The sequence below is a fragment of the Dermacentor andersoni genome, chromosome 10, assembly GCF_023375885.2.
Source record: "Dermacentor andersoni chromosome 10, qqDerAnde1_hic_scaffold, whole genome shotgun sequence".
Lineage (NCBI taxonomy): Eukaryota > Metazoa > Arthropoda > Arachnida > Ixodida > Ixodidae > Dermacentor > Dermacentor andersoni.
In genome coordinates, this window is record NC_092823.1 from 21,429,272 (window position 1) to 21,445,748 (window position 16,477).

Consider the following 16,477-nt stretch of genomic DNA (forward strand, 5'->3'; position numbering starts at 1 on the left):
CCTTCTTTTGAGATGTGAGCCCCCAGAAAAGCTGAGCACCAGGCCAGGGATAATCTCTGGCCGCTAGAAGAAAAACGAACAGACGGAGTTTCGGCGGCACCGGGATTCGAACTCTTTACCTTCCGTATGCGAAACAGATGCTGTACAGCTAGGCTACCGACGCTGACAGAAGGGTTGTCGGGCCACCATAGAGCTGCTCCACAGACAAGCAGAATGAATCCTCCTCTTTTTGTATCTTTGCTGTGGCTTTAGCGCAACAATGTCAATAGGTAGTTCGGGGTGGACATTTTTATGTTTTCCGGAATTTTAGAAGATCGCCTGTGACAGGTCGCAGAATTCATACATTGAACTGAATTGTTTGAAGAGGCAGACATCGATTGCACAGCAAAGTGAAGAAACATGTTGAACTGACAGAAAAAATTTACTTTCTAATAAATACTTTACGGGACATATTCCAATGTACGAATATTAACCGCAGAGTTCTCAAGGCGTATCCACTTGAAATCAATCTCCAGGGTAACGCCAGTTTCGAGATGGTTCTGAAAATGCGGGATGAAATAAATAGGCATTCCGGTTACTTTTGGAAACCAATGCATAAAAGTGTGCTTTGTGAAAAATGCAAATATAACGATAGCCAATTTGTCGATGTGTCTGATTGCGCATGTCTCCGAACTGTAAATATCTCTAAACTGAAAATTCATCCCAAGTGGATACGCCTTTCAACCTCGCCAGCAACAACTCCTAAATTGCGAATTGTGTCGTAGCGCAATTAATTAGGATGTTAATTGGTGAACTTTTATTATCTAGTTGAACATGTGTTTTGATTTCTCGTACCAGTAATGTCCAATATTCTGAATGATCCAGCGGAATGATTAGAATTGAGGTATCTGAAAGAGGCTATTTTTAAAGATTTTGGAAACCTTAATAACTGATGACCCCATATAGTCCTGAATAATCTGACATATCAGGCTGACATAAGAGTCACATTGCTTCTTACTTAGTGTGCAGTTTTAGCGAAGACTGAAAGAAAGTTAAAGGGCTCTGCGATGTTTTAATGTCTCTAGTAAGCTGCTTCAGTGAAATAATGATTGGGGCATTGCCGAATATAGCGCACTTTCGACGCAGTCCTAATTCTTCATATGCTACAGTGAAGGTATATTATGCAATTTATACGAGCGTGAACGTTTTGGCTAAATAGAAATTTCTGTTGCCTTTTTTTTTTGCAGGCGATGGAAACCCAGTTGTCACTGTGAGAATGGTACTTGGTAGTATATATTGCGTTGTAGCTTGCTTGCTTTCCCTTGGTCTGACAATGGCAGCCAGCTCTGTAAGTACTGAGTTACTCACAAGGGCCGAACAGTGCGAATAATCCTCCCAAATTTTGTTTATCTTGTTAGTACCCCGAACGCCCTGAAGTGTTATTGAAGGCAGTGAAGAGCGGTGGGAGCGGTGGGAGCTAGCTCGAGAGCGCTGGCTGAATTTCTAGAAGAGCTCCCACTGAAGAACGATCGCACGTCAAGAAGGACAACAATGTGCTTTTCGCATACAACCTCGTTCTTGCATTGTGAGAGCAGTTTCGAAGTTAGTGCCTCATGGTCGGCAAGCGCTTAACATTGTGGTAGCAATTATTACGGACGCTTGCAGCAAATTCATGCCAACAGCGCTGTTGAATTGTCTACATCGATGCGCCACTCGAGCTCGGGATTTAACATCCCTATTAAAAAATTTGCATGGGAATTCAATGAGAAATTGAATGAGATGTATGCATGTCGCCCAAATTTGACGAGAAATGAATGATATGCTATGCATAACGAGCTCTCATAGAAAATGTGCTATATCTGTATGATGTGCTACGCAGGCTTTTAGGAAGTGCACAAGATTTATGCGATGTGCTATAAGAATGCGTAGAGTTTGTATAAGATGTGTGTGATGTGCTATGTGGACCTGACGAAATTATGTACGAGGTTTGTGAGGTGGCGTGTGATGTGTACGCACTGTAGTCGTGTAGGCAACATGATCTTTGTGGATGACTATGAACTCCATACAAAGTATGTGCACTTACGTTGCAGTACATACAAGAGCTCATTACTGGCAGTGAGATTTATGATGAGTTGTTTGTAGTACGTGCAAGAACATGATCAATGTGTTGTATGATGACATTGAACCATTGTGACACACATACCAGCATTCATTATAGAGCAAATAAGAGGTTCGGAGTTCAACTTCTGCAATTTCATGCAATGAACACATACATCCCCAACATAGCTGGTGTCGGTACTTTTGATGCAATGGTTTTGACTAGCGGACATATTCTCAGATGAACACTTATGGCGATACTACTGCCTTTTCATGACGCATTCCTCTACCAGACCATAAGAACTGGATAGCGTAACAATATTGTCGAAAGCTATCATCAGAGAATGAATCCCTTGTTCTGAGCAGATCTGCCTAAGATTTCAATGCAATATAGGAGTTGGCAACCTTGAATGTTTCATAATAAAATGGTACATGTCTGTTTGTGCACACAAAAAACGAATCTCGCAATGTCATCACAGCGCATAGAAAGCACTTCAAACAAAGACGAGTTGGCAAAGGAGTTTATGGCAGGCAGTTTGATCAGTGACAGAAGATGCATCGACTTTGTCACATCCTAATATTGCTTGCAAGTTAAGTTATGGGGTTTTACGTGCCGAAAGCGCTTTCTGATTATGAGGCACGCCGCAGTGGAGTACTCCGGAAATTTCGACCGCCTGGGGTTCTTTAACGTGCACCTAAATCTAAGCACACGGGTGTTTTCGTATTTCGCCCCCATCGCAATGCGGCCGCCGTGGCCGGGATTCGATCCCGTGACCTCGTGCTCAGCAGGCCAACACCGTAGCCACTGAGCAACCACGGCGAGTAATATTGCTTGCATCAGAGATGTCAGTCAGAGATATTAATGGGCGAACATGAAGGTGCATATTTTCCAAATAGCCAGGTGCGTGAACCAGAATACCGTCAAATACCAATTAGCTCTCTTTTTATTAGCCACGCTAAGAGCATGCATGCTCACATATAAAAAATAAAAAGCACAAACAAGAAACACAGTGTAAATAAGTTGGTGAACAGACAGCCAAAATAGCAGTCAAGATTCATCGCGCTTTGTTACAAATAAAATAATGAAACTAATAACCATTAATCACTAAAAATGGCATGTGATCAATGCACAATTACTGATATGAAAAATTATTTGCACTAAGTCTTTCACAATTTGTTGAGAGCTTAACCTAGTAAAAACCGGCATATGTGCACAGCAGTGGCAAAAAACGAGATTAGCGTCGCAACTTGGTGACCATTATCTGCCTACATACTACACAAAAATGAATTTGAAATTGAAGGAGAAATGACAAAGCAGTTCGCGAGCCAATTATGGTTAAGCGCACTGCAATGCCTTGTCATGCGTTGAAAGCTGACCTCGTAGCAAACAAAATGCAAGTGACCCCACATTGATGCAGGGTCTTCAAAATGACGAACACGTAGCAGATTCCTGGCATTCGCGGACGCAGTCACGAAATGAAAAGCACCATTCCAAAGCGTTGGCACAATAACGACGCAAGTCAGACGCGCGCGCACACAGAAAGAATGCGAAGCTGTTTCCTAAAGCACTCACGAAAGACTGTACGGACGCGCTTGGGCGTTCGACGCACAAACAGCACCATGGACTCATGAACAGTGCACATCCGTAGGACGGCGCACAGCAAGCCGGAACAAAGTGTACACCACTCGGCGCCAAATCCGTCGTCGATTACGCCGCTGAGAAACACGAACACCGTCTTAACTTTCACAAACCAAACGACGATGTGCTGCGAACTTCAAAGAAATTTTACGGCCCTGACTGGTTGATACGGCTGCTCCGCAGGCTGTCCTGGCTGTTGAAAGCAACGTCAGCAAAGTTGCTGAAACAGGCCAACTAACACGCACAGCATGGAAATAATACGCCTCTACTACCGATGCGATCATGGTTACCGGAACCAGAGACGCCATAGTAAATATTTTCTATCGTATGGAAATGACGTCATTTCCGTTCGTTTCGGTCGAGGTTAATACTATTTTTTTTTCAGCTTCACGACTCTTGCTTTCGACCAGGGCGCGACTCGTTCCTAGGACTGTGAGGGCGCTGCGGTCGAGCTCTGCGCCAAGTGAGCGGCGCTGCTCTGCTGACATGTGCACGCTAGTTGCGGTTTTTGCGCTCCTTGTGCCGTAGCCGATTTTATTTTCTCATTGTGTGTGCCTTGTGACTGTCCTCGTGCACGTGGCTGGCGGTTGAGACCTTTTGCGTCCAGCCCAAGTTCTTCACTTACGGAGGCGCCAGTACCGGCGACGTGGGGTTCACCGAGCGTTAAAATTGAGTGCGCACTTTGGTTTGTAGGCCCACTTATTTTTCAACTCATTCCTGTCTTCGGACGTGCACCCTCAGGTATGGTGTCTGTGGAAAATTATACGTCAGCTTAAACAACAAGAGAAAGAAATAACGGTTGCTTTATTCAGCGAGCGCCATGCAAATGCCGAGTGCCGCGACAAACAACCATAACCGTGCCAGGATATAGCAGACGACCCTCGCACGCTTGGCGCGGACGTCGATGGAAGCGCTGCGGTGGCTAGAACGGCAGCGGGCCCCTCGGTGCGCATAGGCGAGGCGAGGAGTTGACATACTTAAAAAGAATCTATTAACGTTCCGGCGGGCAGGGTGGGCGATGTGATATTGACGGCTTGATCATATTTACGCGGTACTTAGAGAACATGTGCTCCTTTTTTGTGTGCATTAACGATCACTAAGGCCTTGGGCCTGTGCACCACTATTAGCTCGCTGTATGTTTATTGCGGTGCGCCGTTATTGATTATAGTAGTGCTGTCCATTCGCGCTTTTTTTGTTCCCGGCTATTGAGAACCTCAGGTACTCTCGCCGCTCCCGCATCGGGTCCGAGTGCACGCGAGAATGTGTTGATAGTTATGCTTTCGCGTGCTGCAGGTCACCGTATTCCGCCTTTTGCGATGCATTGTGGCGCCATCGTGCGGTGGCCACGAGAAACAATTTGGCAGGTGCCGCTGCGGACCGCGACAGCCGTCCCACGCGAGACACGCGACCAAACAAGCAGCGTGCGAGACAAGCCCGAAACAACGTGTACGCGCCGTCATATTTTGTCATGATCAGCTAGCTATTGAGACCGCTGTTGAATGCTTTGAACCCGCAGGCTTCTTCAGCGTGACGAACGCCTGGAAGAAGAGCTTCGACAACGCTGTACAAGCTCCTCCTTGATCTTAAACCGCTGCACCTTTGGCGTAAAGTGGATAAGTAATAAAACAGTATGAGTACGGACAAAGACACATGACTCGAATAGGGCATGAGGTGTAGTTCTTAGGGGAAATATCACGTTTCGCCACGGCATGTCTTGCTTTATGGCGTCATGGTGTTAGGCGTACGTACATACACAGGCAGTAGGGAGGCCAACAGAATGCCCCGTTGCATACGTTATTTACCCACATACAGTGTGTGCACATCTACAAAAATGGTCAGAATGAGCAAAATCGGTGATACCTCCTGTTTGTAGGGCACGTGTAGGGGTCGACCGTGCATAGGGGTCGACCGCATCCTTTTTTTTTTCTAACTGGTGTGCGTACACAAACAGTGTCGGTATTATCACGTAGTAGTGACGGCAGCGAACGCAGTAGCAATACTGTGAAAGACGAAACTACCTTTTATTGGCCGAACCTGTGTCCACAAAAACAGGCTACACTTAAATCACAACGATAGCGGCGAACACAGTCGGCGATTGTCGAAATCTGGTCAGCGGGTCGATCAAGCGCGTCAGCTCTTATACGCGAGTCATCGAAGGTTCCAGAGTAATCGCTGGTACGCGCCGGCGTGTCTTCCAGAAAGTTCCACACAAATAAAATTACACAAGGTTCGTGCGGCGGCACGACTCCAGAAATGCCGCACAGGAAAATGAGCCTTAGTATATACCGTACTACATCCCGAATCACTAAACGAACATAAGCGGCTGCAAGTACATATTACTTCACTTGGTGCCGACAAGAATGACGAAAGGGCAACTAGCAACGATTGCTAACTAGCACTATCAGCTACTACGCTGATAGTGATACTACGCTGTTTCCCACGTCAACCTGGCAGTGCAAGCGAGCTTGGCTCCGACAGATCATTCGCTGAGCGTTTATAAAGCTGTAAGTGTGCAAGGTGTGAAGCTGCGAAATGACTGAGTTCTAGCGACAGATGCACAGAGACGATAGAAAATAAAAATAGAAACCTTCGCGTTTCACTCAATCAAGTCGTGTGAGCTCAGGATTGTTTGTTTCGCTAGCTCAAACATGCATTTGCGTCTTCGTCGAGATTATTCGTATGAGTCAGTAATGACAAAAACAGAGGTAAACTGCCTATACCAATACATACCTGACACAAAGTGCAGCCCTAATCTAGGCTTCACGGCGATGTCGATCGCGTTCTACCCACGGAAATCGAAAAATCCGCATTGCCCTGCTAAGATGTTCACGGGAGGTGCAGCCGTAAACGAGACCCGACATTGTCATCACGCCAAATTTCGATGGCAATAATGTTCGAAAGGCGTTTCGTCCGCGCGGCAGCGAGAATGGCAAGGTTAACAAGTGAGTGAAAGAACTTTATTGGAGTTCCGGCAATGACGGGAACTCGTCGCGCACCCGGCTAGTCCCATTTCCGAACTGGCAGGTCTAGCCCAACGGCCCGGTCACGAGCACGCCGGACAGCCAGGATTTGCTTGTCTAGGGCGGGGCCGCGCAGACACGAGTCCCACACCTTGCTGAACTTGGGGTATCTCGAGCCGCACTACCGGAGCATGTGTGCTAGAGTGGAGGCCTGCTCGCTCGACGGGCAGGCGTCTTCGCGATATACGTCGGGGTAAACAGTGTGGAACGGCAAGACACGGATATGTGCCGGCCTGTAAGAGTGTAAGAAAAATGGCTGGCACCCTGTTCCAACGACGAGTGCAGCGCCTGCCACGGCCGTACTCCACTTAATCGGAGGAGAGAGTCGAGTCCGGCCGTGCGCCTGCCAAATTGCGTCGGTCTTCAGCCGCTAGGGCACTGCGCATGCGCAGTTTGGCGTCGCAAAAGGCGGATTGAACAGTGTTTACGCCGGAAGGACCGTTGGTGCAGTCGGTGCGGCGTGATGAGACACGAAGGAGCGCTCGCCTTAAAAGGTAAGTCCGGCACCTACCACATTCTTATGTGTCATGTAGGGTGCCTTGTCGTGCGCAGCAGATGAAGATTAGTACATATATAAAAACAATAAAAGCGATTTCCTAATGTTCGTTCGACATCGTTGTGCACATTTAGCTAAAAGTTTCACGAAAATTACCCCGAGATTGATGTTACTACGAACCTCATCTATTGTTTATTTGCTTTTTGTTAGGAAGTACGCTAGCGCCGGGCATCGCTTCGCCTGAATGGGCACAAAAATTCAAGCAGGGAATGTCACTGCTTCTGTACGTAATTTCTCAGCAAGAAATCTTGTAGACATTTCCAGAAGTACGTTGATGTGTTTTTTTCACAGCTAACATCAACGCGCTACGGCATCCGAATGCTCTGACTCGTGGGAAGATTTTAACTTGTTTGCAACTTTTTCTGCTTATACATTGTCCCCAAGGCAACCTGTACTTCTTGTGCTAGTTTTCTGTCCGTTTACGTGCCTTTGATACGTTGAATAACCGCCTGTGATGTAAGAATGAGATATTTATTTTTGTCTAGACGGATGCAGCTTCATGTACGATAGCTCTTCACAATTTAACGGATATTGTTAAAACACAAGTTTCCAGTTTCAGCAGTGATTACAATAAGCTGAACATTTCTTCTTGTTTAGGGATGCCACAATTTCCTGAGACGGAGGCATCTCTGCACCACATAGGAGTCTGCGGCACTAATGCAGCCTGAACAGCATGACAAAGCATCTGATCTGCTTGCTTTTAAAAGGTGCGTACAAAACGGTCACGGCAACGTACGTGTTCCAGGGTATGTTCGTGTATTTGGTACTTGCCAACTTTCCTGACCATCTCATGCAATTTACAAATTCTTCCTCATTCTACAATTTTACTAATGTTCCAAAAGTAATGAGAATGAAGTTCTATTGGTAAAGATGTTTTAAAGCTGTTGAGAGATGGGGTGACATGTAATTGCGAAAACGCACGTAAAAAATAGTCGTGACACTTAGGCTGCTTTCTTAATTGTTAGCTATAAAACCCTCACAAAAATACCAGAGAGGCACTTGCTTTAGGTTAGTTTATTAGGATACGTTCCAGAAGCAGGCTAAATTGGCAGCAACAAAAGCACTGAGAAAAGCTCATTGATCAAAAAACATGGTAGTTTCTGCTGTTCCAAGTGTGCTGCTTGTGTACAGCGTGTCAAGGTAAATAATGGTTAATATAGTATGCATAGAAAAATGTGGGTGCTGAGAGAAAGCTTTAAGAAAGTGCGTGCTGTCTTTCCAACACATGATTTCTGTCTAGGATTTTTGCAAAATATGAAGTGCACAGGCTGGTAGGTATGGTAGAAAGTTTTCAACACTTTTGCTTTAGATTTTAATGTAGCCAGTTCATTATGTTTCCCTAGTACAGCTTAGCGTGAAGCTTGAAGCTGATCTCTGAGGTCACATAAGTTGCAGGTTGTAATAACGTGGTATCACAAACTGCTTGTTACGCATGTCAGTCAACCTGGTGCAGTGGTCACTAGTGAGAGTATAACCGAAAGTTGGGTGTTCTTTGCCCTTCTGCACTTGATGTGGGATAGAGCTTGAACTATGCTATAGTGGCACCATTACCTCACCCTCTCCTCATTGTTCGGTCAACTCGCTAATATGCAGAACTTCTAAAAGCATGATTGTGGTGTTGGCTGCTGAACTTGGCTGATGTGAATTTCTGTAGTTTGTCGTACCCTCAAAGCCATGCTATACTTTGCATGCATTTTAAAATGGTCAATTTGAAATGTGTAATTGGCTGTGGCATTCTCAGATTAACAAGGCCTCTTGTTGTGAATAATGCATTCTTCGCATTTTCTGGTACTCTTTCAAGGAGCAGCCTATAGGCTGCTCCCCAATGAAGTGACCACCTTTGCTTACAATACGCGGCAGTCTGGCCCAGTTTACTTACCCTGACTGCCATATATGGATGAAGAGGAGGACAGAGGCAAAAAAGTGACCTTCGAATAATGTTTTTGCACAGATACAGCATATATTGCACTTTTCTTATCTTCCAGGATTTGTTACGGAACGCTTTCTATGGGCGAATATCAGCAATTTCATTCCTATTTATACCTAATAAGAATTGATTTGTTCACAGTGTCACTTTTTATATCATACTCTTGCGACACTAAGCTCACTTGTTTTAATGCAGGTGTGGCTGGGCCTGCAGAAAGAGTCTAAACAGACTACTGTGTTGCCGATCAGTGCTGATCTCTACGTGTGAGTTGGTCCCACAACATCCAGGCACCACTGTGCTTTGCTTCATTGACAAGGTAATGCGATATGGACACTTTGCACCACAGTATAAGTTGTGAGAAATATGTTAAGCAGTCGCAAGTGTTGGCCTTAGTGATAAATACGCTCGTGTCCTTTTTCTAAAGTGCTCTTTTTGCAGTGTTCCACATGTACAAGATTTCAGAGGATGCTTACACTCTTTAGATGCAAAGTGCCATGGAACTTGTTTATGCCTTACTCTTTCACTCTTTGCACTCTTGCACTCTTTCACCTAGAAAAAAAGCCTTATTGAACGCACAATTGATAAGAAAGGTAAGGAGGTGGCAGGACATAACACAGTCTAACAACCATCCAATTATACTGCTTGCACAGCAATATAAAGCCAGAGGCGAAAGGGCGAGAACAGATAAATCGACAATGCATGTTGCTCACGCAACTGCGAAAAGGACGCATGGCATGGCTACAATGACACTTGTTTTACAATGATAAATAAGCAGTCTTGCTATATGATAATCCACTGGAGGGGCAGCCAACTCGCACATTTCCTGTAACTCATATAAGGAAAGGCTCACAAATCTTGCCAGCCCTATGCTCCTTATAGATTTCCCGAGTTACACAGTTTTCAAACAAAATAATGCAAGTGAGCTTTGCGCTACCAAGTCACCGCCAAATGACCTGAGGATCATGCTAACGTGGTTGCAAACCCAGTGATTGGCCTGTTTTGCCGACGTAGTGTCTACTGGTCGACAGTGGTATTTAACACCCATCAACACTCCTGTGCTCTACGTACTACGTACACAGGTAGCGGATGATTACCTAATTCCAGAACCATTTCGTTTGTTCCACACATGATACTGAACTTGCCAGTCTTATATTGAACGTGGAATGGGTAGGAACATATTGCGGTATTTTTTATGGTGCCCTGGCGCATTCAGCCTGTGCAGACGCTTCAAGCTTGTATTTTCTTGACAAAATTGGGCTGAAGCCATATGAGGAGAGTTGTAATAGTGTAATGAAAGCCTCCTGGTAGATATGCGCAGTAGTGCTGCTGTGGACACTTATTGGTTACCCTTACTGGGCAATGCTCTTAGGATTATGGGTGCTTTGACACTGTAGGGCCTACAGGATTGCTAGCATTACAGGACACATTAAAAGAACTGTAGGGATGCATGTCTTGCTTTGGTATCGAAATTGGCCCATGAAGTGAACACCTTTGCTTACACTATGTGGCAATCTGGTCCAGTTTACTTAACCTAACTGCCATCTATGCACGAGGAAGAGGAGGGAGTAAAAATAAAAGGACTTCCGATTAATGTTTTTCTACAGATGGCCCATACATTGCATTTTTCTTATCTAGAAGACTTTGCTACTTAAAGCTTTCTATGGGCGAATATCAGCATTTTATTCCTATTGTCACGTGGTCGTGACGGCCAAGAACACAGTAGCAATACTGTGCAAGGCAAAACTAGCTTTTATTGGGCGAACCTGTGCCCACAAAACAGGCTACACTTAAAGCACAACGAGAGCGGCGAACACAGTCGGCGATCGTCGAAAATCTGATCAGCGGGTCCAGCGCGTCAGCTTTTATACAGCAGTCATCGAATGTTCCAGACTAATCGTTGGGACCCGCATGCCTTCCACAAAGTTCTACAACATTCGAGTCACGCGATGAAATCAGATAGCACAAGGTTCGGCGGCAACAGACAGCGGATAGAAGCATCGATAACTTTCCAGAAACTTCGGATACATGCAGGCGCGTCCCGCGCTGTCCGATAACATTTGTTATGCCGCGAAACAGGGTCGCGCGTTAAATATAATTACACGTGTCAATACCCCCCTCTTAAAAAGCATCGACCCGATGCTGCAAACAAACGAAGTTAATAAACAAAAGCACTCGTAGCAAAGAAAAGAACAAGAATGACGAAGTTAGTCAGCGTCCGTAAAAGGGTTTAAGGCGCACCACGTGGACCACTTCAGATCGTGCGCGGCGCCGCTGTGAATGCGAAATGCCGTCTGGCACGACCTCATAGTCCAGAGCGCCAATACGTCGGATGATCTTGTACGGTCCGAAATAGCGACGCAAAAGCTTCTCGCTCATTATTAAAATCTTCCGCGCTTATTATGCCAAGGAAGGCGTCGTCATCCTCGTCATCTTGCGGCGGCGGGTCAATGGGGGCGCGTGATAGGCAATCGGCATCTGAGTGTTTTCGTCCGGACTTGTATGTTACAGTGATGTCATATTCTTGTAGTCTGAGGCTCCACCGTGCCAGCCGTCCTGAAGGGTCCTTTAAGTTAGCTAGCCAACACAACGCGTGATGGTTGCTGACCACTTTGAATGGCCTGCCATATAGGTAAGGGCGAAATTTCGCTGTAGCCCAAACGATGGCGAGGCATTCCTTTTCGGTTGTAGAATAATTGCCTTCCGCTTTTGACCACGACCGGCTAGCGTAAGCTATCACGTGTTCATGTACATCTTTTCTTTGGACTAGGACGGCACCGAGGCCTAGGCTACTGGCGTCAGTGTGAATTTCGGTATCGGCGTGCTCGTCGAAGTGCGCAAGTACGGGCGGCGACTGCATGCGTCGTTTGAGTTCTTGAAATGCGTCGGCCTGCGGCGTTTCCCACTTGAACTCGACATCACATTTGGTTAGATGGGTTAGCGGCTCCGCGATGCGTGAAAAGTCCTTGACAAAGCGCCTGTAGTAGGCACACATGCCAAGGAATCTACGCACTGCCTTCTTGTCGATGGGCTGCGGGAACTTTGCGATGGCAGCTGTCTTCTGCGGGTCGGGGCGGACTCCAGATTTGCTGATGACGTGGCCTAAAAATAGAAGCTCCTGGTAAGCGAAGTGGCACTTTTCCGGCTTCAGAGTAAGTCCTGATGACATGATGGCCTCTAGTACTGTTGCAAGCCGCCTAAGGTGGTCGTCGAAATTGCCGGCGAAGACAACGACGTCATCCAAGTAAACGAGACAGGTCTGCCACTTCAATCCTGCTAAAACCGTGTCCATTACCAGTTGGAACGTTGCGGGCGCCGAGCACAGTCCAAATGGCATAACCTTGAACTCGTAGAGGCCGTCCGGGGTGATGAAGGCGGTCTTTTCGCGATCTCTTTCGTCGACTTCTATTTGCCAATAGCCAGACTTGAGGTCCATCGACGAGAAGTATTTAGCGTTGCAGAGCCGATCCAATGCGTCGTCTATCCGTGGGAGGGGGTATACGTCCTTCTTCGTGATCTTGTTCAGACGACGATAATCGACGCAGAAACGTAGGGTTCCGTCCTTTTTCTTCACCAGGACAACAGGGGACGCCCACGGGCTTTTCGACGGCTGGATGATGTCGTCGCGCAGCATTTCGTCGACTTGTTCTCTTATAGCTTCACGTTCTCGCGGCGAAACTCGGTAAGGGCTCTGGCGGTGTGGTCGAGTGCACTCCTCGGTGATTATGCGATGCTTGGCGACTGGTGTTTGTCGAATCCTCGATGATGTCGAAAAGCAGGCTTTGTATCGTCGGAGCAGACTTCTGAGCTGTTGCTGCTTGCCCATGGGGAGACTTGAATTAATGTCGTAGTTTGGTTCGGGAACCATGGTCGTCGGGGCAGATGCGGCGGAATCCGAGAGGACAAACGCATTACTGGTTTCCAGAATTTCCTCAATGTACCCGATCGTCGTGCCCTTGTTGATGTGCTTGAACTCCTGGCTGAAGTTTGTCAGCAAAACTTCAGTTTTCCCTCCATGCAGTCGAGCGATCCCTCTTGCGACGCAAATTTCGCGGTCTAGCAATAGACGTTGGTCGCCTTCGATGACGCCTTCTACGTCAGCGGGTGTTTCTGTGCCGACCGAAATAACAATGCTGGAGCGAGGCGGGATGTTCACTTGATCTTCGAGCACACTCAAGGCGTGGCGACTACGAGGGCTCTCCGGCGGTGTCGCTTTATCTTCCGACAGCGTTATAGACTTCGACTGCAGGTCGATGATTGCGCCGTGTTGGTTCAGGAAGTCCATACCTAGAATGACGTCTCGTGAACACTGTTGGAGGATAACGAAGGTGGCAGGGTAAGTCCGGTTATGAATGGTTATTCTTGCCGTGCATATTCCAGTCGGCGTGATGAGGTGTCCTCCAGCGGTCCGAATTTGAGGGCCTTCCCATGCGGTCTTAACCTTCTTCAACTGGGCGGCGATGTGTCCACTCATTACGGAGTAATCGGCCCCTGTGTCCACTAAGGCGGTTACTGCGTGGCCGTCGAGAAGCACGTCGAGGTCGGTGGTTCTTTGTCTGGCGTTGCAGTTAGGTCTTGGCGTCGGATCACGGCTGCGTCGCGTTAAACTGAAGCTGGAACGTCGCGTCGTCACGTAGTCTTTTGTCGGTGTAGTCTTGGCTTTCTGACTTCGTCGGTACGGCGGCGTGTCATTATTATGTCGTGGAGATGGTCTCTTCGGCGTCTCCGTCGGCGTCGGAGGATCTTCGTCAGTTCGACGAACAGCAACCGCACCTCCATCGGTTGCTGCTTTTAGTTTTCCGGATATGGGCTTGCAGACCGGCCCCGGGCTGGGCCAGTGTATGGTCGGCGCTGCGGCGACAGGTAACGGCCTGGTGACGGCGAACGGGACGGTCGTCGAAGGCTCCACTGAGTGGCGGCGAGGTAGTCGGCGATATCGCGAGGTCGTTCGCCAATCTGTGGTCGCGGCGCGTTCACGGCGAACCCTCGGAGTCCCATCTCCCGGTATGGGCATCGGCGGTAGATGTGCCCGGCTTCTCCGCAGTGATTGCAAAGCGGGCGATGGTCAGGGGCGCGCCAAACGTCAGTCTTCCTTGGAATGCCGCGTGGGGTGACGGGTTGGCGTGCTGGCGGCGGGGTTGGTGCTGGACGACGGAACTGTGTCGTCACTGGGCCCTGCCGTGGGCGCGGAGGGGGAACGTGACGGCGGGCTACAGCGGCGTATGTCATCGCTTGCGGCTGAGGCTGCGGCGATTCAGGGGCTACTCCGAGTTGTTGTTGGAGCTCCTCACGTACGGCGTCGGCGATCGAAGCCACTTGAGGCTGCGGTGACGGGAACAGCTTTTGTAGTTCCTCCCGCACGACCGCTCGGATAGTCTCGCGCAGGTCGTCGGTGGCCAGTGACTGAATTCCTGTGTAGTTGGTAGAGTTCGTGCGGCGGTTGAATTGCCGGTTCCGGATTTCGAGTGTCTTCTCGATGCTGGTGGCCTCGTGAAGAAACTCTTCTACGGTCTTCGGTGGACTTCGTATCATTGCGCCGAAAAGTTCTTCCTTCACGCCACGCATGAGAAGGCGGACTTTCTTCTCTTCGGGCATATCCGGGTCGGCGTGACGGAACAGGCGATCCATTTCTTCCGTGAATATGGCGACGTTCTCGTTAGGTAGCTGCACTCGGGCGTCCAGCATAGCTTCGGCCCTTTCCTTGCGCATGACGCTTGTAAAGGTGCGCAGGAAGCCGGTACGGAACAGGTCCCATGTTGTCAATGTCGACTCCCTGTTCTCGAACCACGTTCTGGCGGCGTCTTCTAGGGCGAAGTATACATGCCGCAACTTGTCGTCGGAGTCCCAGTTGTTGAAAGTCGCGATTCGCTCGTACGTCTCCAGCCAGGATTCCGGGTCTTCCGTTGCTGCTCCATGGAAGGTCGGTGGGTCCCGAGGTTGTTGCAGGACAACAGGGGTCGCTGGGGCAGCCATTGGGGTTGTCTTGGCCACGATCTTCTTGGTCTTCTCAGGTAGAAGTCCGTGTTCCGGGGGCAGCTGTTGTAGACGATGGCTTACTCGATGGTCCGTGACTACGTTGGTGCTCTCTTTACGGTCCGGGCTTGGATCACGGCTTGTCGGGGGCGTCCGGTACATGGACCCAAAAGCACCTCCACCAGATGTCACGTGGTCGTGACGGCAAAGAACACAGTAGCAATACTGTGCAAGGCAAAACTAGCTTTTATTGGGCGAACCTGTGCCCACAAAACAGGCTACACTTAAAGCACAACGAGAGCGGCGAACACAGTCGGCGATCGTCGAAACTCTGATCAGCGGGTCCAGCGCGTCAGCTTTTATACAGCAGTCATCGAATGTTCCAGAATAATCATTGGGACCCGCATGCCTTCCACAAAGTTCTACAACATTCGAGTCACGCGATGAAATCAGATAGCACAAGGTTCGGCGGCAACAGACAGCGGATAGAAGCATCGATAACTTTCCAGAAACTTCGGATACATGCAGGCGCGTCCCGCGCTGTCCGATAACATTTGTTATGCCGCGAAACATGGTCGCGCGTTAAATATAAGTACACGTGTCACTATTTATACCTGAGAGGTATTGCTTTGTTCACAGTGTAACTTTTTATATTATACGCTTGACGCTGAGCTCACTTTTTTTAATGCAGGTGTGGCTCGACCTGCAGAAAAAGTGTAAGCAGGCTGCTCTGTTGCTGATCAGTGCTGATCTCCACGTCCGAGTTGGTCCCACGACATCCAGGCACCACTGTGCTTTCACAAGGTAGTGTGATATGGACACCTTGCACCTCAGTATGGGTTTTGAGTTTGACTTTTCATAAATTTTTAAGAAGACAAGGGTTGGCACTGGTGATAAATACACTCATGTTCTTTTTCAAAGTGCTCATTTTGCAGTGTTCCTCGCGTACATGTTCAAAGAGGATTCTTACACTCCTTAAATGCAAACTGCCATGGAGCTTGTTCATTGCTCAAAGTAGCGCTCTTTCAGCAAGAAGAACGCCTTATTTAACGCACAATTCATCAGAAATATAAGGAGGTGACCGCACATAACACGGTCTAACAACAATACAATGTTACTGCTTGCCAAGCGATATCAAGTGAGAGGCGAAAGGGCAAGAACAGATAAATTGACAATGCATGTTGCTCGCACTACGGCGAATGAGACACATGGCATGGTTACTATGACACTTGTGTCACAATCATAAAGAAGCAATCTCGTTATGTTGATAATCCTCTGGGGGAGAAGTC

The 16,477-nt window shown here is 47.9% G+C and overlaps 1 protein-coding gene across 1 annotated transcript in view; it reads left to right on the top strand.

Annotated features, from left to right (window-relative positions):
• Window positions 1-1,231: 1,231 nt before the first annotated feature.
• LOC140213635 (uncharacterized) overlaps window positions 1,232-16,477 on the top strand; it is a 162,841-nt gene continuing 147,595 nt past the window's right edge. The window contains exon 1 of the mRNA XM_072284879.1: window positions 1,232-1,327. Coding sequence (XP_072140980.1) covers window positions 1,256-1,327 — 72 coding nt within the window. The 5' untranslated portion in view covers window positions 1,232-1,255. The remainder of the gene's footprint in view (window positions 1,328-16,477) is intronic.